This window comes from Nansenia antarctica, assembly GCF_963989245.1.
Source record: "Nansenia antarctica genome assembly, chromosome: 9".
Lineage (NCBI taxonomy): Eukaryota > Metazoa > Chordata > Actinopteri > Argentiniformes > Microstomatidae > Nansenia > Nansenia antarctica.
In genome coordinates, this window is record NC_137679.1 from 42,234,086 (window position 1) to 42,258,448 (window position 24,363).

The window sequence follows — 24,363 nt, forward strand, 5'->3', positions numbered from 1 at the left end:
CCTAAGCATTGTTAGCGCCGTGCTAGCACCAGCTGACCCACAGAGGACCTCCATGTCAGTTAGCATCAGCGTGTTGTTCTCTAAACAACAGCAGCCTGACTCTCAGATATACACCTCAGTTCATTCTTCTTCTTCTACCTTTTATTTCTTAACTTGTGTTGTGGGTTTCAGTCAGGAGAACGCGGCCCAGACACAACGAACAGACCAGGACAAGGGCGCCTCTTCATGTCCATTAACACAATAACAGAGATTGATTCAGAGCTCCGCTCTACCCATCTTGGTAAGTGAAGAGAAACTCGGGTTCCCAGGAGGGAAGAGGCCTGTTGAGAGGCAACGTTGCTCTATCTCACTCAGAACTCATTGTGACCTAATAGAACTATCTCACTCAGAACTCATTGTGTTCTAATAGAACTATCTCACTCAGAACTCATTGTGTTCTAATAGAACTATCTCTCTCAGAACTCATTGTGTTCTAATAGGAGGATTCTAGAACGCAGGTTGTTGTGATTCTCTGCGCTTCTGCCGTTCTAATGGAGTCTCAGCTTTAGCTGCAGAGTGTCTCTTTCACTCGTCCTCTCTGACACCAACACACAGGCTGCAGAGGAGAGAGAAACCCTCTTCTGTCTCTGTAGTAGATCAATATTTATTATTTAGGTTGTGCGTGCATAGAACAAGACAGGTTGCCGCTGGGACCATAATACACTGAAAAATGTTATGAACTCACTGCAATGCAAGTCTGTTTTGGATAAAAGCATCAGCTAAATGTCATATATGATTATGATGATTATTATTATATTCAGTCAGGAGTGTGTTTGTGTGTTCGAGGAAGAAAGTATGGTCCCACTGTGCTCAACAGGTATCTCAGAGGAGCAGTGTAGTGTTGTGTGTTGTGTGTAGTAGTGTACTGTGTACTGTAGTAGTGTAGTGTGTACTATAGTAGTGTACTGTGTACTATAGTAGTGTAGTGTTTACTGCACAATGCTTCTGAGAAGGTAAGGAAAGTCTCAGTTGCTTAATTTGATTTGATTTGATTTATTAGGATTATTACTCCTCCTGGGGTCCACAGAAAACATCTACAAATAATCATCACAAAAACATAAAACACAGAAGAATAACATCAACATACATAACACAAGAGAAAGAAGCATCAACAACAAATAACAACAAATACAAATTAGATTAAATAAAAGTCATCAATGCTCACAGCCTCAGTTGTTGGTGAGCATCACAAAACACATAACAAAGAAGAACCATCCACACACAACAATAAACAACATAAATATAATTAAAACACTCAGTTAGGAGTACCAGCGGTAACTACACAAATCTAATGCGTATGATGTGTTGCTTCATTTGTGTTTTGAAACAGATTTTAGAGGCTTAGAGGAAGAAGATAAACGTTATTGTTCCCCGCAGGGAAATTATATTGTTTTCACAGGAGCATCTGAGACATTTGTACACTGGGGGGAGAAACTGAGGGAGGGAAATGTTTGACAATTTGGTTTGGCGTTGCCCCGGCTGAATCCATACAACCATTATGCCATCCGGCTTAGTTTATTGCTAGTCATCAGCTATAATGATAGTTAGGGGAGAACAAAGCATCTGAAAATATTTTGCAACAAGATGATCTGGTATCTACAATACAAGATTGGATTTAAGTTTGAGAAAGTATGAAAGTATGCCAAGTTATAGTGTTGCTGCCATGGCAACCATACAATGGGAATTTCTGGTCTTTGCTACTTTAATCAGATAACATAAGAAAACCGTAGTGCTTTTTAGATATTAGGAGCCCAAATCCGATGGCCAGTTAGGCAAACTATTATATAGTGTCGTTGCCGATCAATGACCGACGTCGTTATATAGAGAAAATTAATGAAATAGGGGTTGATTCATCATAGCAGTCATATGTCATCTCCCTGTCATCAGGGATTTGTAGTTCTTCAGTTGATTTGCCGTGGTCCTAACGTCTTCACCTCCAGTCCCCCCAACAGCGTTTGCTTTCGTTTCTTCTTTGAACATTTATCTCCCATGATTACAATAGAAATATCATGCACAGTAGCACTAGTCGATAGCCGTTATGGGTGAAGGGTTAGTAGGTACTAAGTAGTACCTTAGTAGGCTAGATCAAATGAAGAACTACAAATCCCTGATGACAGGGAGATGACTTATGACTGCTCTGGTGAATCAACCCCTATTTCATTAATTTTCTCTATATAACGACGTCGATCATTGATCGGCAACGACACTATATAATAGTTTGCCTAACTGGCCATCGGATTTGTGCTCCTAATATCTAAAAAGCACTACGGTTTTCTTATTTTATCGGATTAAAGTAGCGAAGACCAGAAATTCCCATTGACCACCAGTCAAACTTCTCCGCTTCTATCACCCAAAAAGGGGCGTGGACATTCTGATGACAGGGAGATGACGCGCAATTGCTCTGATGAATAGGACAGACGTCAGCTATTCCCGCGAGACCAGGAAACGGGATGTGAAACGGCGGGACGTGAAACAAAGATGGTGGACCAGTAAGCGCACACAGTGCTGAGACTGAAGACAACACGAGTCATTTATTAAGTTTATAACTGTGAGTCATTTATTAAGTTTATAACTGTGCTAGAGGGCAAACATTACAACATGTTCACTTATTACACAAAGACTGGGAAAGCGACACTAGCTTGAACAACAACGGAGGCGCCGACCTGATGGTAGGAGTTGGAGTGATTGATGAATGAAGCAGAGAGCTGCTAGATACAATGGTCAGTACAGAGCTGCGTTAGTGATACAAGATCATTATTACATACTTATTCATTACAATCAAATACAATCATGTTAATAGATGTGGCTTTGTTTGGCTAGTTAACCAGCCAACTCTGTAACATTACCCTAGTGAATTACTCATGACATGACGTAGGCCTACTAGTTCCCTCTCGTCCGCATTTCAGACAGCAAATGTTACCAGCCCTTTATAAACAAGCACAAACACTTTCCACCACTTATCCATGGCACTTTTTGTTAAGTAAAAGATTGCATTTCATGTTCGAAAGGCGCTATGTAAATAAAGCTTTACTTACTTACTTACTTACTTACTTTTACACTGCTGTACTGAAAAGGTGCTGAACCGTGACTTCAAAACCACAAACTGAAATGTGTCTGTACCGTTACACCCCTATATATGTTAAATGTAACAATACAAACTTGATCTTTTCAAATCTGTAATCTCTTACCTTTCAATCGCTATTTTCATTTCGTCTGCACTCTTATCCTGTTGCCTGTAAATGGTATTTGAAAATCATGGCATGATCAGCCTAGTTGCTGTGTTGTCAACACAGAAAAAGCTAAACTTTTGGTTTTCCCTTGAAAAAGAGGGGGCCACATATTAAAGAGCTGTAATTCCTAGACCCTTCCTCCAATCTGGATAGGAATACCCTCAAATTAAAGAGGGTATTTAGTCTGCACTTTAAGGCCATATGCATTCTATAACTAACTTGAATATGTTTTGGTAAACAGCTAAAATAACAAAAATTCTGTCAGTGTCCAAAATGCATATATATATATATATATATATATATATATATATATATATATATATATATATATATATATATATATATATATACTGTATATGGACCTACATATAGCTTGGCTACTGTTTTCCACTTCTGGTAAAAAAATAACATAACATATGTTTTGATTAAATTTCTTCATTCTTGTTTTAATATTTTGATCATCTTTATTCGTAGGATTCCCTGCACTGTGAACTCCCCATCTGGGCAATGATGGATGCTTCTGCTTGTTCTGGTCATGACGACATGCGCCAGTGCTACGTCCAGTGTGGGAAGAAACTAAACATGGAGGATATTGTGAAAATACGGCAGCGAATTAGAAAAGGAGGACAACACCATTGTGGTACAACTGATCAGTAAGTCATACACATGCTGTGAATCCTGTCCACAAGTAGCCTATTGTGTTCACAGGGTTTGACAGTAACGCTTGTCCGGAGCAAGTAAAACATTTGCCGGATTTGTTTGCGCGAGCCCGATGACGGTGCTGAATCCTGGATACTTTTAACTGTGTGCAGGAAGAACAACAGACGGCATAATAATAATATCTTCACTCCACGATCATCTAGTCTGGTCTGGCGCCTGCGCCGTCTGTTGTTCTTCCTGCACAAAGGTAAAAATATTCAGGATCCAGCAGCGTTGTCGGGCTCGCGCAAACAAATCCGGTGAATTTTTGACTTGCTCCGGGCAAGCGGGCAAGCGTTACTGTCGAACCCTGGTTCAATAATTCACCATAGCAGTGTTTCCTCCAGGAATTTTTACATTGGTGGCGGATAGCCCTGACCATTTTTTCCCCATTTTTTTTTCCAAAACAACGACCTCATTTCAGCCATAACTAGAGGATGGCCAAAAAAATAATAATGAATATACAGAATATAAACTTGTGACTGACAGTCACATACACACACACAAAGATCATCAGCTATAATATAATGCGAAGTAGGCCTACATGAGCACAAAAGCGTCTAACGTTACTGATTAACTGTTTACTGTAGTGCAGAGAGTTGGTAGTCGTAGGCGGCGTATCAAATGACAAAGCTAAACGTTTAATGAAGGACATGAACGATTGTCAACAACACACTCAAGCAGTAAATAGAACAGTCTAAACAACTTGGGTACTACGCACTCAACTGCGGACGGAACAATACTCTCAACCTATAGTTCCGTGCGTGAATTATGTCAACCCACCACATTACAGAAGTAAAATCACAGTCAGATGGAGCATTCGGTAAACAGCTGAGTATCAGCTGAGTTAAAGAAAACAAACTCTTACCTTTGATGACACCCACATCAGCCCTGTTTTCCCGTACTTCTCCCGTGTGTCTCTGAAGGTCCAAATGTTCCCTGAATTTTAGCTGCATGTTTTTCCAGCATGTAATTCCGTTGTCAATAAAAAAATCGTCTCCCCTTCTTTTCCCCTTGACAATCCTGTGTCGTTGCTAAAGTGACGGCACATAAGAATAGTTTTTTGACTTGCTAATGTCTGCTGATACACCAACACAGCTAGCCGATGCTGATGGCTCTCCCGCTGTAGTTGTAGTTGTAGCTGGTGGTGGTGGTACCCCGCCATAAACGCTGTTAGCTGATCCACCACCTAGCTTCTTTGGTCCTGCCAGCCATGCAGTTTCGGGTCGCTCATAGCCACTGCTAGCTTCAGCAATGTTTGAAGTGTCTGGGACATCTTTTTTCTTGAAAAATCCATCCATCTGTCGCTGTTTTCGTTTAATTTTTCGAAGAAGCTCTCTGGACTGCAGCTGCTCCCGCGTTAGCATTAGCATCCATTTTTTCTTCTCCCTTCTCACCGTCACGAGCTCAAATGACACTTGTCGGCCGATCTAACTCTTAACACTCACTTACAGGACTTCTGACACCATGTTGTGTTATTCTATTAAACATACACGTGAGTCCTTCTGTATTTCAATGTAAGTGTCTTTATTTTAACTCGCTCTGTAAGCTCTACAATACCGGTCTCTTGTTGTCTCGTCGTAACCTGCCCACCTGACCTGGGGGGTATTCCATCAACGTCGCTAAAGGAAAATCCTGGCTTATTTTTGATAACTCTCGCGAGACCTATCAGAATATGCCTGGATATTTTTAAGAACTCTCGCGAGATTTATCAGACTAAACCTGGATTTTCCCTTTAGCGATGTTGATGGAATACCCCCCTGATGTCACTACGGTGGCCTGTACACAATAACAATAATACCACAGTTCACATTTAGACCAATCAGGAGCCCTTGTGTCACGTCGTCAACTGAATGTCATTAATCTGATTTTGGATCAGCGGTTAGAGAGAGATGGGCGTGGATGTAGGTGCACTTTTAGTCAACATCCATTATAGTGCTGATCTAGGATCAGATATATTTTAATCAGCTAAAATGTTCAGATTTTTTTTTTTTTTTTGAGAACTTTTTTTGGGTTTTGTTTGTGGACTGAATCAATTCGTGGCGGAGGAAATTCATTCGTGGCGGCCCGCCACCAATAAATGCATGTAGAGGAAACACTGCATAGGGTGCCAGGTGTACAGTATGCTAATGGTGGTCATTGAATTGATATGATGAATTATACTGCCAGGTGCATAACTATAATCTTAGCCAAGTCATTGTATTAGCTCAGTACATTTCAGCAGCAGCTAAACAGTTGGTAATTAAAGGGCAGAACTATAAGCACATCTAATAGATGAATGTCATGTATGATAACGCAGCAAGCTACCTTGAAAGGGAGCTGCCAGTCAAGCGTGCAAAGTCCATGCCCATACAGCCCTCTGTCTGACCAGGAAGTTGAGCCTAACTAGAAGATTATTGTCATTTTTTCTTGTGTTAAGTATTTAAAATATCAAATATCAAAATACTAATTGGAACCGTTTAATGTCTATTTTCCAGACCCTTTAATTACAAAGAAATGCAATCAGTAATCCATAGATTATTGCATTTACAGCACATGTCCTGTCAGTCTAGATGGGCTTTCAGTGAACTGGTTGGCTGTCATTTATAATTGACTCTGCACTGTTTGTGCCTCCATTGTTTCTAGCTGCAGGTCCTCTTCAGCTCATGTAACCATGTATGAACCAGAGTCCACAGAGTCCCCCGGATGTGACTGTGGTTTTCCAGCCCTGAAAATCACATGGTGGGGTCCAGAGATGGTGGCAGTGAAGCTGGAGGAAGAAGATGTAGAGGAGAATGGTGTGATGGTGAAAGAAGAAGTGGAGGAGAAGAGAGTGATGGTGAAAGAAGAAGATGGAGGAGAAGAAATGAGGGAGGAGGGAGGGATGGTGAAAGAAGAGGGCGAAGTACAACTGGAGATTGAAGACACGGATGGTAAGTCTTTGTTGTATAGTGGTGAGGGTCATTGCACTGCTGTAAAATCAATGCTGCCAGTGGCAAGGCAAGTTTATTTGTATGGCACATTTCATACAACAGGGGCAATTCAAAGTGCTTTACATGCATTATTTAAAAATACAGCAAGAGGAGCATAGCAAGAAAATAAAAACGACTGAATAAAAGCAAATATAAGAGGTAAATTGATTAAAAAAAACAATTTAATAAGACCATAGTTAATGGATAAAATATATTGATAGAATTGTTTAATCATAACTGCTGCAACATGAAGGTTTTTAGCTTAGATTTAAATATTTTTAGGGTTTGCGCCTGTTTGATTTCTTCAGGGAGTTTGTTCCAGGAGCATGCAGCAGCTGACCTTAGGGGCCTTAGGGAATATAGGGAGGGAGGAGATCTGATATGAATATAGGGTGGGAGGAGATCTGATATGAATACAGGGTGGGAGGAGATCTGATATGAATATAGGGTGGGAGGAGATCTGATATGAATATAGGGTGAGGAGATCTGATATGAATATAGGGAGGGAGGAGATCTGATATGAATACAGGGTGGGAGGAGGTCTGATATGAATATAGGGAGGGAGGAGATCTGATATGAATACAGGGTGGGAGGAGATCTGATATGAATATAGGGTGGGAGGACATCTGATATGAACAGGGATTAAAGTTCTCCGTCGCTACGGCGGATTTCCGTCAATTTATTCCAAGTTGCGACGGATTTATTCCAAATTGTGACGGATTTTACCTGGTGTAATATGATTTGTAGAGGCATACAATCTATTTTGATGTTGGTATTAAGTATATAAATGATATATAATAGCCTATATAGCCTACATATAGGCCTTTATTGGCTACAACTATGCGACAGTAACTTGCAGCGGGGTGCACTGACGCTGAACCCCTCATAGTGATAAGTAGGTGGACATGGTGCGTGGTGCTGAAATAGCCGACATGCGGTGTGTGGTTTGAAAAAAGTAACGCCAGCTCAGTAAATCATTCAAACTTAATGTTTACTTATAGGCTATGTGAATGTGACTGCACCACACATGTGAACAGTAACAAAGCAAATGCAGTTTAATTTTATGAAAAACATTGACAACAAAATCGGCGCAAAAAAAAAAGAAGAAGCTGAATCCGCTTAGCCTATATGCTCCTGAAACGACAGAGCAAACACGCTACATTACTAGGGATAATAATTACTAATAATTACAATGAGCCAATAGAAAAAATAATATTAGGCTATTTAAATCTCACTTAACGAGAAAACTGGCATCTCCCATCGGTCACTATTTGTTGGCTATCTGGTGATATGGACGTCTTTGAGTGTCTAGAAAAGCGCTATAAATCTAATGTATTATTATGATTTATTATTATTATGGATGTCACTTTAATCCGGCAGTTCTCAAGGTTTTTATGCACCAATCAATTCCTCTAGTGCGTCTTTATCACATTCATTGACGAAAAGGACGACTCGCATGTATAGAAAGGGAACATTGTGAGCACGTAAAATGTGAGTCTCACAACGGCTTTGCATTGATGAAACCAGGTAGGATGAACGCATAGTTCGCTGTCCATTCCTCTTTAAATACCCTGTTTTCACTGTCAACTTTCCTCTTTAGACCTTTGGAGAGTGACATTATGTTTCTCTTGCTAGCTAGCAGGTTAAATGTTTAGCTAACTTCACCCGGCACGCAAACAACCAATCCAATAATAGTGTGACCTTGTAAGTCTGGGAGGAGGGGGAATAATTATCAGAATAAAACTTTGTTAAATAATTATTTGAATACGTTAGGCTGCGCTACATCGTCAGTCCACACATTTATTATTCAAAACTATGGAAAAGGGTGAAACTACGTTTCAACGTTGTTGAGAATCACAACACAAACTCGCTAGTCAAGCCAAAATACTGCAGCGAAATGGATTGGACTGCTACCTAGTTAACTAGAACACTACTTTACATTGTTACCTAGTTAACTAGAAGACTACTTTACATTGTTAGCAGGCTCACAAAACAAGCCGTGTTAGTTGACTAGTGATGTGTCGTTGATTTTCTACAACGCGGAAATGTATTCACATTTTTCGAAAGAAAAGTCAAAGCATTAGAACGTAGAACGGAAAATCGCACGCGCGCTTTGCGCACGGAAAGCCACCGGCCCCGATTTGGCCTGAATTTTTTTTCCCGTCAGGAGATTTTTTTTGCTTTAATCCCTGTATGAATGTAGGGTGGGAGGAGATCTGATATGAATATAGGGAGGGAGGAGATCTGATATGAATATAGGGAGGGAGGAGATCTGATATGAATACAGGGTGGGAGGAGATCTGATATGAATATAGGGAGGGAGGAGATCTGATATGAATATAGGGTGGGAGGACATCTGATATGAATATAGGGTGGGAGGAGATCTGATATGAATATAGGGAGGGAGGAGATCTGATATGAATATAGGGTGGGAGGAGGTCTGATATGAATATAGGGTGAGGAGATCTGATATGAATACAGGGAGGGAGGAGATCTGATATGAATATAGGGAGGGAGGAGATCTGATATGAATATAGGGTGGGAGGAGATCTGATATGAATATAGGGTGGGAGGAGATCTGATATGAATATCGGGAGGAGATCTGATATGAATATAGGGTGGGAGGAGATCTGAAATGTATTTTGGTCCCAGACCATTTTCTGTGAGAGACTGGTAGCCAGTGTAGGGATCTCAGGATTGGTGTAATGTGTTCAAACTAGGGCTGCACGATTAATCGATTTTAAATCGAAATCGCGATTTGAGATGGTGCGATTAGCAAATCGCAAAGCCTGCGATTTGGGATACATTATACAGCGCGTCGGATTCAACGTCAATGAACGCACACACCCAAGAACAACACTGCACGTGAAACGCCCAGGTGTGAATCTGTGAAGACGTTTCAGTAGCTAGCAACATTCATGGTGTGGATAAATGACTTCAGCAGAGCCAGAAGCAACGATTTAGTCCCGAAGAAAAACAGCACTTCTGTTGTAAGTATTTCGGGTTTAGGACGACAGATGTGCAACAAAAGCAGGTGTTGCGCACAACCTGTCGTGGAACAATCGCTCCATCCAGAGGCAACACCACAAACCTGTATCAGCACTTGAAAAAGTATCACAGGCACTCTATGATGAGTGTACGGTCAGAAACGGAGAGTTAAGTGAAAGTCCCGTAGCCCGGTCTAACGTTAAGCAAACTAGAGTTTTAGAGTCGTTTGCGGCTGTTACGCCGTATGAAAAGGGAAATAACCAATTCCATCACGCATTACCTCGCTAAAGACGTGGTGTCTATTAACACTGTGAGCAACGAAGGGTTTAAAAAAACTAATCCAAACGCTGGATAAAAGATAATGTGATTCCATCCCGCGCGTACGGAGCTGAAAAATGTGGAGTACTATGCAACAACAACCGATCTGCGGTCGAGCCGTGCACTTCATACATTACGACGAGTTGAAGAGCTTTATCTATTTCAATGTTTACAGAAAGGACCTATTCTTTTTTACTGGACATTTTTATTATGACTTTATTTAACTTGATTGCAGTATGTGCAATATTTAGATGCTGCTCCTGAGCCATAATTAAATAACATTGTTTTTAGAAAGGTCCTATTTTATTTTCATATTGGAATTGTTCAAAAAAAATTGACACTTGAGAGAAACAAAATGGCAGCTGTTTAAAAAACCCATACATAAATATGTTGTTCCAATTCATATCTTTTAAGTTCTCATCCTTGCATTAGAACAGTTTGATGGCATAAGAGCAGTTAACAGTTTGATGGCATCATGTGGTAATGCTCTCTGAAATTAGCCCATGATAGAAGGTGATAGACAGATTCATCCAATCACCTGCCAAGTATTTTTGAAAGTACCTGCCCTTTTCCAAACAGCTTCCAATGAAGCTTTCCTAGATGGTTGTGTGAAACAAACCACCTGAGTCAGGTTAGTAATGCTCCATCACATGTTTTAATCTGAAGCTTGATTTTAAAGCAACCCAATGTAAGTTTAGTTCTTTCACTCGTAGCTCGGGCTGTGGGGGTGCTAGAGGAGGGACCCTCTAAGTCCCCTGCAGACGTACAAACAAACTGCACGTTGATACGACCTTCCTAGCCGGAGATATGGCCACACTTTACAAAAACTTCCTTTGGGTCGCTTTAAAAAAAAAAAAAAAACTAAATTAAATTAAATCGCAATCGCAATATCTGTCCAAATAATCGCAATTCGATTTTTTTCCCCAAATCCTGCAGCCCTAGTTCAAACGTATTCATTTTTGTTAGGACCCTAGCAGTTGCGTTTTGGATGAGCTGCAGCTTACGAACAGCCCCTTTAGATAGGCCTGTTAGTAGACCATTACAATAATCAAGTCTATTCGAAACAAATGCATAGATGAGTTTTTTTTTTTTCAAGGTCTTATTTGGACATGAAACCTCTCATTCTTGTTATGTTTTTCAGGTGATAGTAGGCTGATTTAGTTATCGAGTTCATGTGGCTGTTGTTTTGCACTGACTTTCGATCTTTTGTCAGGTGCACCGAATACAATTATCTCTGTTTTGTCCTAATGAAGCGATGTAAACACTGCTATTTGAGACAAACAAAACACGCATATTCCTACACTAGTAGCAATAGCAGTGTTTCCATCTCATGGCTCTATGGTAGATACCATGTCTACATCTCATGGCTCTATGGTAGATAGCATGTTTACATCTCATGGCTCTATGGAAGATAGCATGTTTACATCTCATGGCTCTATGGTAGATACCATGTCTACATCTCATGGCTCTATGGTAGATACCATGTTTACATCTCATGGCTCTATGGTAGATAATAATTTAATAATAATAATAATTTTGCCATTTAGCAAACGCTTTTATCCAAAGCGACTTACAATTACGAATTACAGGGACATTCCCCCTGGAGTAACTGAGGGCTAAGTGCCTTACCCAAGGGCACACTAGTAGTGGTGTGGCTTCAGGCGGGATTTGAACTCACAACCTTCCGATCCCAAGTCCAACTCACTATCCACTAGACCAGTGATTCTCAACCCTCTCCTCGGGGCGCCCCAGCCTTACCACATATTTGATCTGTTCCACCACCAGCTCACCTGATTCAACTAATCAAGTACAAAGCAATTATGGTTTGTACTTGATTAGTTGAATCAGGTGTGCTGGTGGTGGAACAGATCAAATATGTGGAGCGGCTGGGGCGCCCCGAGGAGAGGGTTGAGAATCACTGCACTAGACCACCACTACCCAGATACCATGTCTACATCTCATGGCTCTATGGTAGATAGCATGTTTGGTAGATAGCATGTTTGGTAGATAGCATGTTTACATCTCATGGCTCTATGGTAGATACCATGTCTACATCTCATGGCTCTATGGTAGATAGCATGTTTACATCTCATCGCTCTATGGTAGATACCATGTCTACATCTCATGGCTCTATGGTATATACCATGTTTACATCTCATGGCTCTATGGTAGATACCATGTTTACATCTCCTAGCTCTATGGTAGACAGTGTTTCCCCTAGGTTTGCTGGACCCCCCCCCCCAGGGGGTAAGACCCTGCGACATACCAGCGTCATGTCCAGGGGGTGTACTAACTTGTACATTAAGTCGCCTCACGCTACGGAAACAGACCTATGGGCCGTTAGGCTCAAGAACCATCGGTTCTCAAGGCTACTTACTTATGTGGTCTTGACTACCTGTCAACTTTCTCACCTGGTTCTTGCTCGCTCTCTCTCTGGTGCACCATCCTGCTCTCTCCTTTTCTCCCTCTCTATCCTCCTCTCTCCCTCTTTTACTGTCAACCAAAAGGCAAACATAACAACCAGAGTATTTATAATCTAATAAGAGGTATAAATTGATCCATATCAATTTATAACATAATTATAATTGAATATTGGATTGCTGTGGGCAATGCAGTCAGATAATGTCATTTTGACTTTACTCTCTCACCTGAAAAAAAATCGTATGTCCAACTATAAAAAAACAGACATTTCCAATGCTTCAATCCACTGTCCATGTACTGTAAATATGCCAATATGGTATTACCATGAAGCCCAATTCTAGCAAAATAAGAAAGATAGTATATCTACTTTAAGTAAAATAATAAAGTGCATCCAGTTAGCTCTTTAGCTGGCATGTGAATGAATGAATGAATGAATGAATGAATGAATGAATGGCCTTTATTGTCATTGATATAGTACAGGTACCAAACAACGAAATTTGGGAGGGGGGGCTCCCCTGGGTCTAGGAAAGCAAAAAAATAATAATAAAAAAAAGCAAGAAGGGAAAGGAGCTGGTTTACATAAATAAAGGCTATGTACACTATCCACTATACTATACTGTACAAATAAAACACTGTGCTGTACTCTATGCTATGCTATACCTATTCTAACATTTCCTATTCTCTGCAACCTTATGTACCCTAGGGTTGTCATATTGCACATAGTGTTATTGCACATTCATTTAAAGTGTCGCAGTTTGCAGGCTTGAAATGTACACATTTGTGCCTCAGCACTACACCTGATTTTCAATCCAGCAGCTGGGCCGTTCTCACGACTCTCTGTAGCGCATTCCTCTCTGCGGCTGTGCAGCTGGAGAACCAGTTGCAGATGCAGTAGGTGAGGATGCTCTCCACTGCGCAGCGGTAGAAGGCCACCAGCATCTCCTGTCTGATGTGGTCTTTCCTGAGGACTCTCAGGAAGAAGAGCCGCTGTTGTGTTTTTTTTTTTTTTTTTTATACTTTATTGCAGGACTTTACATTACCGTATTTTCCGGACTATAAGTCGCACCCGAGTATAAGTCGCAGCAGGCCAAAAATGGGGCATGAAGAGGAAAAAACCACATATAAGTCGCACTGGACTATAAGTCGCATGGTTCAAGGGAACGGGCTTGGCGGAATCAGCGGGGAAAGAAGACCCTGTTGAGCTTGACTCTAGTCTGGCACTGTGAAGAGACATGAGAGGATTTGTAAGCCCAGGAAGGACATAATTCACGTTAAAACTTCTTCTGAAAGGTTAGAAATACTTAAATTATCGAGTGTAAAGCCAGGGCTAGCTAGCGCGTTGCTAACGAAGGTTAGCAAAATGGCGTCGCGGGAGCAAGCAAACAGGATGGAACAGCCTCTGAAAGGTAATAAATGACTTTAATATCGTGTATAACGTTCATAATAGCGTGTATAACGTTCATAATATAGTGCTTAATGTCCACATTGTCGAGAGTAACGACTATTTATCGTGTATAAGGCCATGACAAAGATAGCTTGGTGAAAAACGGAAGTAGTTAGGATGAAGGGCGGCCTACAAACAATGCAACATTGAACAGCCTCTGAAAGGTAATAAATGACTTTAATATCGTGTATAACGTTCATAATATCGTTGATAAGATGAATGTCAGATGAAGGACGGCAGGCCGAGGTGCAATTAATTAATAGATTTGCTCAAGTAAACAATTAAGATAGATTTATTCCATTACAGCGCTGGGTCAGCCTCTCAACACACGGCAAGCAACGGTGAGAGGCACACATCGTCTGACACTTTGCAGCGGCCTTATATGCTAGATTTCCGCTGCCACCGGAAACAGCTGTCCCTTGCCACTAAAGTTAGATGTGGCTTTCGCCACTTTCCAATACCCTAACGGCCGGTCAACAGTTACCTGACTCTCAGTCAGCTGCCCGTTCGTTCCCAAATATACTGATCTATTGACCCCAGTACCCATATAAGTCTCCATCCTGTGTCCATGCTGTACTGCTCTGTTGCTGACCACTGGTAACCTATACTGGTCTTACTACCCGTGCTCTCTAAATCTGGCCCAGGTCCAGTTACAGACAGAGAGTTTGCAGCCTGTGTCAGCACTTTAGATATTACAACTTGCTGATAATCACCAATGATTAAGCATTCAGGGTTTACCTAAGCACAATGATAAAACGCATCCTATCAATCGTGTATAAGGTCCATAATATCATGTTTAATGTCCACATTGTCGTGTTTAATGTCCACATTGTCGAGTATAATGGCTATTCTATCGCGTATGTGGCGCTAGCGGAAGTAACAAAATAGCCTCGCGGGGGTAACTTAGCAACATAGAACAGTCTCTGGAAGGAATAAATGACTTTAATATCGTTTATAACGTCCATAACATTGTGTTTAAGGTCCATAACATCATGTTTAATGTCCACATTGTCGTGTTTAATGTCCACATTGTCAAGTATAATGGCTATTCTATCGTGTATGAGGCGCTAGCGGAAGTTACTCCTTGGTTCATGTCAGTCAGAGATTACCGTATGTCAGTTCATGTCAGTCAGAGATTATGAATTATTGATATATAAGTCGCACCTGACTAAGTCGCAGGACCAGCCAAAGTATGAAAAAAACCGCGACTTATAGTCCGGAAAATACGGTACATTTCACAAGTTCATTTCACACACTTTACAAGTTTTCTTCACTTGTTTAAGTTCATCCTGCATCATTTTTGTTTGTTTTTTTATTTTTTATCAAGAGAACAAGAAATAAAGAAAATAAAGAATAGAGACTAGAGAGAAAATATAGAAAAAGAAGAGAGAAATTATAGGGATAGAAATAGAAAAGTAAGAGACAAAGGGAGGGGGGTGGGAGGGGTGGGATCGGGGAGGGGGGGGCTTCCTTCCTACTCATTCATTCGGTCCATTTACTCCAGTTCATAGTGAATTGCTCTTCACGGCCTCCCACTTTGCAAGTAATTCTTTCCATTTCTTTTATCTCTTCAACAGTTTTTTTCCAATTATTAACGGATGGTGGGTTTAAGTCCAACCATTTACGTGTGATTTGCTTTAAAGCCGCGATACGTAGTATGGTGTACAAATATTTATCTCCCTCTCTGTATATATCTAATGGAATAAGACCGAGTATAATATTGACTGGATGTATAGGATTTTGTAAGGTAAATGTATTTTTTATTTTTACTTGAACTGCCTCCCAAAACCTTTTCAATTTAGGGCATGTATAGAAAATGTGTGTGTGATTGGCTTCTCGTTCCGTACATTTCCTCCAGCATTCTGCATTGCCTGTTGGCCTATATTTTGACAACATGTGTTAGGAAGATCTTCATATTTATTTTCCAAGCAAATTCTTTCCAGAATTTTGATTGTGTTGTCTTAAATATTCTTTTGCATGCTTCTTTCCAATCGTCATCCGTAATTGTTATTGCTAATTCGTTTTCCCATTTTTGTTGTTCCTTCTTGATGATGGCTGCTGTGTTGTTCTTCCAGGACAGGTCATCCTGTATGTGCACCCCCAGGAATCGGAGGGTTGAGACTCTCTCCACGCTCCCTCCGTCGATGAGCAGGGGCTGGACCTCAGATTTTTTCCTCCTGAGTCCTGGGTCTTTGACTGGTTCAGCAGCAGGTTGTTAACCTTGCACAGCTTGCTCAGCTGCTCTACCTCATCCCTGTACGCCGCCTCGTCCCCCCCCGAGATGCAGCCCACCACGGTGGTGTCGTCTGCAAACTTTACAATGGAGTTGCTGGGGTGGACGGGGGTGAAGTCGTAGGTGTAGAGGTTGTAGAGGATGGGGCTTAGCACGCAGCCCTGGTGCTGAGTCTGAGGGCTGTGGAGGTGTGGGAGCCCACCCGCACCGTCTGGGGGCGGTCAGACAGGAAGTCCTTGATCCATGCACATATAGAGTGTGATAGTCCCAGGTCTAGTAGTTTGGTCACTAGCCTGTCTGGAAGGATGGTGTTGAAGGCAGAGCTGAAGTCCACAAAGAGCAGTCTCGCGTAGCTGTTTCCCCTCTCCAGGTGGGATAGAGTGGAGTGGAGAGTCGTCGCGATGGCGTCCTTTGTGGACCTGTGGGCTCTGTAGGCGAACTGGTATGGATCCAGGTTGGGCGGGAGGCGTGTGACTATGTGGGCCCGGACTAGTTTCTCGAAGCACTTCATGATGATTGGTGTGAGTGCCACCGGGCGGTAGTCGTTCGGTGACAGGGCTATGTATGTCATCTGCATAGTTGTGGTATGCAATTTTGTTCTTTTTTATGATGTGTCCCAATGGAAGATTGAATAGGAGAGGGGATTGACCCTTGGGGAACCCCACATGTAAGGCTGCCACGATTAGCCGACTAGTCACGACGACGTCGACTACCAAAATCGTCGCCGACATATTTGGTAATCGCCGTAGTCGCATGTTTTTTTGGAGCTGAAATAAGCGTATTTTTTTGTTGTTTTTTTGCCTAGCACCAGGGGAGCCCCCCCTCCCAAATTTCGTTGTTTGGTACCTGTACTATATCAATGACAATAAAGACCATTCATTTCATTCGATAAGCATTCGTTTTTCTTCCCTGAAGCTGCCACTGGCTAGCGTCTCCCAGTGTCTTTGATGTACATGCGCAGTGTCGGTCATCCGGGGCACACGTTGTGGCAGATGACGAGGAAGACGATGGCTCGTCTCGGTAAGCTAGTTAGCTTGTTATTGGCTAACGATATCGTTACGTTAAAAGCCTTCTTACATAATTTTACGTTGTCATCAAAGCGATACTTATCAAATAGCTAAAAATGTTGTCTTAACGTTACAGTGCTAAGAAGACGCGTTCTACTATGAGATGAGTGAAGCAAAGCAAAACTTTTGTACAAGTATTTATTTTTGTTTTTGTATTCTTTTGGTTGCCTAGTGCCTAGCCTACCTCATTTTACTCAGCAGTTTGCACCCTCTACTACTCTTTACATTACATTACATGCAAGTGATGCCAGAAATAAATCTGCAAAGTTCATTAAAATATCTATTTTTGAGTGAACAATCATTTTAATTGTCTTTATTTTTAGTTAGCACATGCCTACAACAACACCTAACAACTTCAAACTAAATTTAGAAGCTGATTTAGAAGATGATAGCTAAATAAGAGCGATTGAGTAATTGTGCGATAAGCTGTAATTTATGATCCGATTAGTCGACTAATCGTTAAAATAATCGGTGACTAGTCGACTATGAAAATAATCGTTTGTGGCAGCCCTACCCACGTCATTTTAATTTGGTCGGACACAAAGTTGCCAATGGAGACATAATAGCTTCTGTCCTGTAGGTAGGATCTAAACCAGTCTAGTAGTACTAAAACTGAGATTTTTCTGGAGTCAGTGTTCACACGAATGTCATTAAGGACCTTCATTTGGGGTTGAGTGGTTTGTGGAGTTGGGGGCAGGGAGTGAGGGTGGGGGGAGAGAAGGGGGGGCTGCACCGTCACTTTAGTGGCTCAACAAGTTGGCTAACGATCTGTCTTGCCCTGGCGACTGAAGGGCGCAGTTCAGCCAGCTGTGATGAGTTTGGAGGGCCCTTTACTGTAGGCTGTCGAGGCTGACGAGACGCGGTTGAAACGCCTCCTAGGATTACGGTGCTAGTTGTCCGTCTTCCATTCCTTTTCAAAGCCTTCTAAATCATCCGAATCAGTTATAACATTGTCATAATAATCATAGTAATAACTTTTATTTGTATAGTGCTTTTCCTGCAAACGTTGCAGCTCATCATCAATATCACTCCCTTCCCAACTAACTTCAGAAACTTCTCCGCTGTTGCCAAGATATCGTGAAAAAAATTATAATCTGCACGTGTGTAGATACTCCCACGTGTATATGTTGATGCATTCCATTGGCCAAGAGACCAGAAGAATGTGGAAAAAATACACATACTACAAAATGACGTATCCGTTTTACCGGCTTGAAAGGTAGAACAACGCAACAGCGCCCCCGGTTTAAATGGGTTAACCATTGTGTTACTCCCCCAATCCACTTGGTCATACCATTTGACCTTTTGACCCGTGTATTATGTTGGGACAAACTCACACGTATATGACGGACAGGCATGTTTATATTATTTTATTTTATTACACCTTTTCTTTTAACAATATATTTGAGAGACACCATGTTTTGCAGTATAAACTATAGGTATATATCTATTTAAAATAATATTCTTCTTTTTGACAACTTTTCTCAATGTTTTGCACAAAATGTGTTTGTAACCCTGTATATGTTCATATTCTTACAGATGAGCAGAGCTCCAACGCAAGTTCAGACAGTGAGCCCAGCTCCACCACATCAGGGAACCATAAACAACACAGACACTCAGGAGAGAAAACACACCACTGCTCCCAGTGTGGCAAGAGTTACAAGCATGTAGCACACCTGAAGCAGCATCAGAGAATACACACAGGAGAGAAACCATACCAGTGCTCCCAGTGTGGGAAGAGTTTCATTCATGCAGGAAACCTAACTATACACCAGAGAATACACACAGGAGAGAAACCATACCAGTGCACACTGTGTGGCAAGAGTTTCAATCGGGAACAAAACCTAAAGAGGCACCTGAGAATTCACACAGGAGAGAAACCATACCAGTGCACACAGTGTGGGAAGAGTTTCAGGTGGGCAGGATATCTAACTATTCACCAGAGAATACACACAGGAGAGAAACCATACCAGTGCTCCCAGTGTGGGAAGAGTTTCATTCATGCAGGAAACCTAACTATACACCAGAGAATACACACAGGAGAGACACCATACCAGTGCACACTGTGTGGCAAGAGTTTCAATCGGGAACAAAACCTAAAGAGCCACCTGAGAATTCACACAGGAGAGAAACCATACCAGTGCACACAGTGTGAGAAATGTTTTACTCAAGCAGGAGTCTTAAAGAGACACCAGAGAATACACACAGGAGAGAAATCATACCAGTGCTCCCAGTGTGGGAAGAGTTTCAATCAAGCAGGATCCCTAAGGACGCATCAGAGAATACACTCAGGAGAGAAACCATACCAGTGCTCCCAGTGTGGGAAGAGTTTCAATCATCCAGGACACCTAAAAGCACACCAGAGAATACACACAGGAGAGAAACCATACCAGTGCTCCGAGTGTGGAAAGAGTTTCAGTCGTGCAGATAGCCTGAAGAAGCATCAGAGAGGAAGAATCTGCAGGACTGTGTGATATTCACCACACCGGATAAGTGGTTGTTGAAGATCACTCCACGGTTCTTGCCACCAGAGGGAGGCATCGAGCAATCCACCCTGCCACAGGTCATTATAACACCACCAGAGGGCAACGATGAGCAGACCCCACCTCCGTCCACGGAGGATCCAATGCCAGCATTGGGTCTGGACTTGAACTATGACATCGAGCTGTTCCCCATGATTAACCTGGGTTTACCACCAATGACTCTGCAATGATGAATGTTTCTGCCATGATCTGCCAGACTGATTTGCTATGAAATGTAGACCTGCTTGCATAGGAATAGAATCAGGAAGTGAAACGTTGAACACATATACTCTGAGAGAAATCAACATATCCAAGATACCCACTAGAATGGGGTTGATTGTAGGGATGTCCCGATCCGATACTGAGATCGGATATCGACCCGATATTGGTCCTGAATGCTGGATCGGAGATCGGACCAGAAAAAAAAGGCTCCGATCCGCGTGCCCGATCCGCGTGCCCGTTCCGGCGTGTCGCTCAAGTGACGACAACAGTAGTCGCCAGTGGTCACGTGCATGACAGTTGGCTAGTAGCTTTGTGAGAGTCATGTCAGCAGTGTGGGAATACTTCAGTCTTAAAGACGAAAAAAGTCCATCAGCGGAATGCAAGATTTGCAAAATAACAGTTTCGAGGGGCGGCAGCGATGCTAATCGGTATAACACCACTAATGTAATTAAACATTTAAAAAAATACCATGTGGAACAGCACCAGGCCTACCTGCAAGCGTCTGCTACAAAGAAAAAGCCCCTGAAACAGCAGACATTGCTACAGTCAATGCAGAGGCGAGAGAAACTCCCCCCAGACAGCAAAATTGCAAAAGCAATAACGGAGAAATTGGTTCGGTTTATTGTGCTCGACGACCAACCACTTTCGGTGGTAGAGAATGTGGGGTTTCGGAGTTTAATTGAACACCTAGAGCCGCGTTATACTTTGCCCAGTCGGCATTATATAACCGAAAATGCCATCCCGAAAATGCACAATGAAGTGTGTGAGTTCCTCGCCAAACTATTGGAGAATGTCAATGCTATTAGCTTCACAACGGACATTTGGAGCTCAGACGTGTGTCCAATGTCGTTGTTGAGTCTCACAGCACACTGGATAGACTCTGATTTTACTTTCAAGAAAGCGGTGCTGCATGCCCGTGAGTTCCGTGGCTCACACACTGGGGATTCCATTAAGGCAGCCATGGAGGAGATGCTGCTCGAATGGAAAATTAACAAAAGCAAAGTCCATGTCGTTTTAAGAGACAATGCTAAAAATATGAAGAAGGGCATGGACCAACTTGGAGTGGCGAGTCTGGGATGCTTTGCGCACACTATGCAGCTTATTGTGCATGAGGGACTGTTGTCGCAGCGCAGCGTGAGTGACGCACTGGCTAACGGGCGGAAAATGGTAGGCCATTTCAAGCACTCGCCTTTGGCATATTCACGGCTGCAGGACATACAACTAGAACTTCATATGCCGCCTAAGCGTCTGCAGCAGGACGTTCAGACTCGGTGGAACAGCACCCACTACATGATTGAAAGCCTCATCGCGCAGAAACGGTCACTCTCGGCGTATGTGGCTGAACATGACCTGCCAGCGACGCTAACAGCAAACCAGTGGGGGCTGTTGGAGCGGACTGTCACGGTGTTGGCCCCTTTCGAGGAGATGACAAGAGAGGTGAGTGTAGGGATGGGACGATTATCGTTTTTATCGTTAATCGCGATAAAAACAGCCGCGATAACTTTATCGTGGAGAATTTTAATTATTTGAATAATCGTCATAATCGTATGTTATGAATAAACTGTGTTTAACAAATGTCTGGCGCTATTTTTTCAGCCTAGTCTACATTACTTTTGCAGTCAAGTTAGCGACTGTTACTGTAATATAATTGCAATTCCTCACATGAGCGCGCGCGAATATCCTCACAGAACTTGTCTCGCGCTATTGTTCATGACATTTTCTAATCGTCCCACCCCTAGGTGAGTGCCTCATCGGCATCACTAGCTGATGTCATCCCCATCGTGTGTGTCCTGAGACGTGTCCTCAGTCGGGAAAACGACACTGACCAGGGGATTAAAACGATGAAAAGCACCCTCCTCGACGCACTCAACAGGCGTTTTGACAACTTGGAGTCTGAACCGTTATACTCGGTTGCAACCCTGCTTGATCCACGGTACAAAGACAGGTAAGGGAATTTCTGTTAACTTTATTTAGCCTAATCTGATTCAACGTTGTGTGTGTGTGTGTGTGTGTGTGTGTGTGTGTGTGTGTGTGTGTGTGTGTGTGTGTGTGTGTGTGTGTGTGTGTGTGTGTGTGTGTGTGTGTGTGTGTGTGTGTGTGTGTGTGTGTGTGTGTTTGTGACAAGTAACTTGATTACGGAAATTATTTGACTAATATTAGCTATTTTATTATACAGGTACTTCACAAATGCAGACAGTGTGAGGCTTGCAAAGACAGCACTAATGGCAGAGGTAGGGAAGATGGAGGAAGTGTTGGAGGAGGGAACTACAGCCTCTGAGCCAGCAGACAAGACTCCACGGTTGGAGGCGACAGGCACCAGTACCAGCAGCAGCAGCCTTGCCAACATCTTTGATGAAATCCTGGAGGAACGCACAGTAGGCCTACCTGATCCTGGGATAACCACAAGCGTACAAGTTCAAGTGCATACCTACCTCAGTGAGGCACCTATTCCACGGTCAGACAATCCCTTGCTTTTCTGGAAAGTCAACCAACCTCGACTGCCCTCCCTGGCAGCCACAGCAGCTAAATTTCTCTGTGCTCCTTGTACAAGTGTAGAGAGTGAGAGGCTCTTTAGCACAGCCTCAATTATTATTGATGACAGAAGGAACAGGTTGACTGCACAGAATGCTGAAAAGCTAATCTTCCTGAAGAAGAATCTCTCCCTCATGCTTGAGTGAACAATGTTCAAGAGCTTTGTTACAAAGAAACGGCACATAAGAAACGTGTGTGCGTGTTGTTGTTGTTTTTTGTTGTTGTTTTGTTTACAATTGTCAAAGCAGCTGTTATTCTTATTTATTTGGAATACTTTACATATTTATTTGGGAAGTTATATTTAACTTGTGTTTTACAGCCATTTTGTTTTTACTGTTAGTTGGCTACACTTGAAAAAAGACTTATCAGACATAACAATTTTTTCTACAATGCTGAATGCTGCTGTTTAAATAGTTTTAACTTTAAACCAGTTACTGAGTACTGGTCACTGAGTACTGCAGAGTACTATTTTTGTTGCTTTAATAAAGGCTGGCAGTCTTTAATTTAACTGTTGTTGGTGTGGACTATATACTGGGGAGGTATTTGAATGAATGAATGAATGAATGGTCTTTATTGTCATTGCTACAGTACAGGTACCAAACAACGAAATTTAGGAGGGGTGGCTCCCCTGGTGTTAGGAAAAAATAAATTAATAATAATTATTCAGGGGTCAAAAAATGTATACAAATATCAGATCGGTATCGGTATCGCCGATACCCGAAGCCCAGGTATCGGTATCGGTAGTGAAAAAGTGGGATCGGGACATCCCTAGTTGATTGTGTTGCAAGATGTATAAGAAATGTGAGATAGGACCAATGTGATGTAGCTGAGACTTGAGATAGGATGTGTGCGCTATCTTGTTGTTGATTAAAATAATGTCTTATGTTGAACTAGGGACAGAGCTTGAGGACAAAGGAGTTCCCCTTTTACTAAAATAAGCTCACTAGCCGTAAGAGCAAGTAACTTTCCCCTTCTTGACCAGATGGTCTCCGGGAGAGGAGAACTTCCTCTTTTTAGCTAGTAGCTAATAGTTTGGAGTGATCCCAGCCAATTGGGCTGTAAAACGTAGAGGGTTTCTTACTAAATAATACTTGGTCTCAGACTTTTTTATATTTTTGGAACCGCCTTCACTTGTATTGGGGAAGTGAAACGAGGCTCTGCCGAGGGCCGATTTCAACTCTGAGGATACAGGCTGGTGGCTGAAAGGAGAAATTAGGGCATCGGTCAAAGCTGAACTTCTCCATTATGTTTGTATATATATATCAGATAGGCAGAGTATGGGAAGAACAAGGTTGGTCATTCATTTAATTTCCTTTTACTATTATTTTTAACATTTAGTATGACTTTTAAATTACTTGATGATTTTATTTCAGTTCTTTAATTTCTTTTTTTTATATACATTTTACCCACTTATGGGATGATATATATTTACATATATATCCATGTGCTGGCATTTTTACCATCACTTAATGAATAATAAAGTATTACTTGAGCAATTGACAAGAGGGGTTCAATGATTTGACAAGCTATTAGGATGATTATTATTAGCACTATTATAAACAAATATTATTATTAAGTTATTATTAATAGGGTATTTATGAATTGAAACATCTGGTGTCTTGATTACAGATGTTACAGATGTTTTACAATTCATAAACTTGGAATTACGTGCGACTGTGCGGTGTATGGAGTGCATATAT

General features: G+C 41.9%; 1 protein-coding gene across 1 annotated transcript; it reads left to right on the plus strand.

Moving 5' to 3' along the window:
* Positions 1-20,878: 20,878 nt before the first annotated feature.
* Positions 20,879-22,809, plus strand: LOC308165646 (zinc finger BED domain-containing protein 4-like; the record flags this gene model as incomplete). Its single annotated transcript, XM_080539796.1, has 3 exons — positions 20,879-21,568; positions 21,871-22,076; positions 22,308-22,809. 3 exons carry the CDS (start codon positions 20,879-20,881, stop codon positions 22,807-22,809), a joined length of 1,398 nt encoding a protein of 465 aa, XP_080395922.1.
* Positions 22,810-24,363: the final 1,554 nt, after the last annotated feature.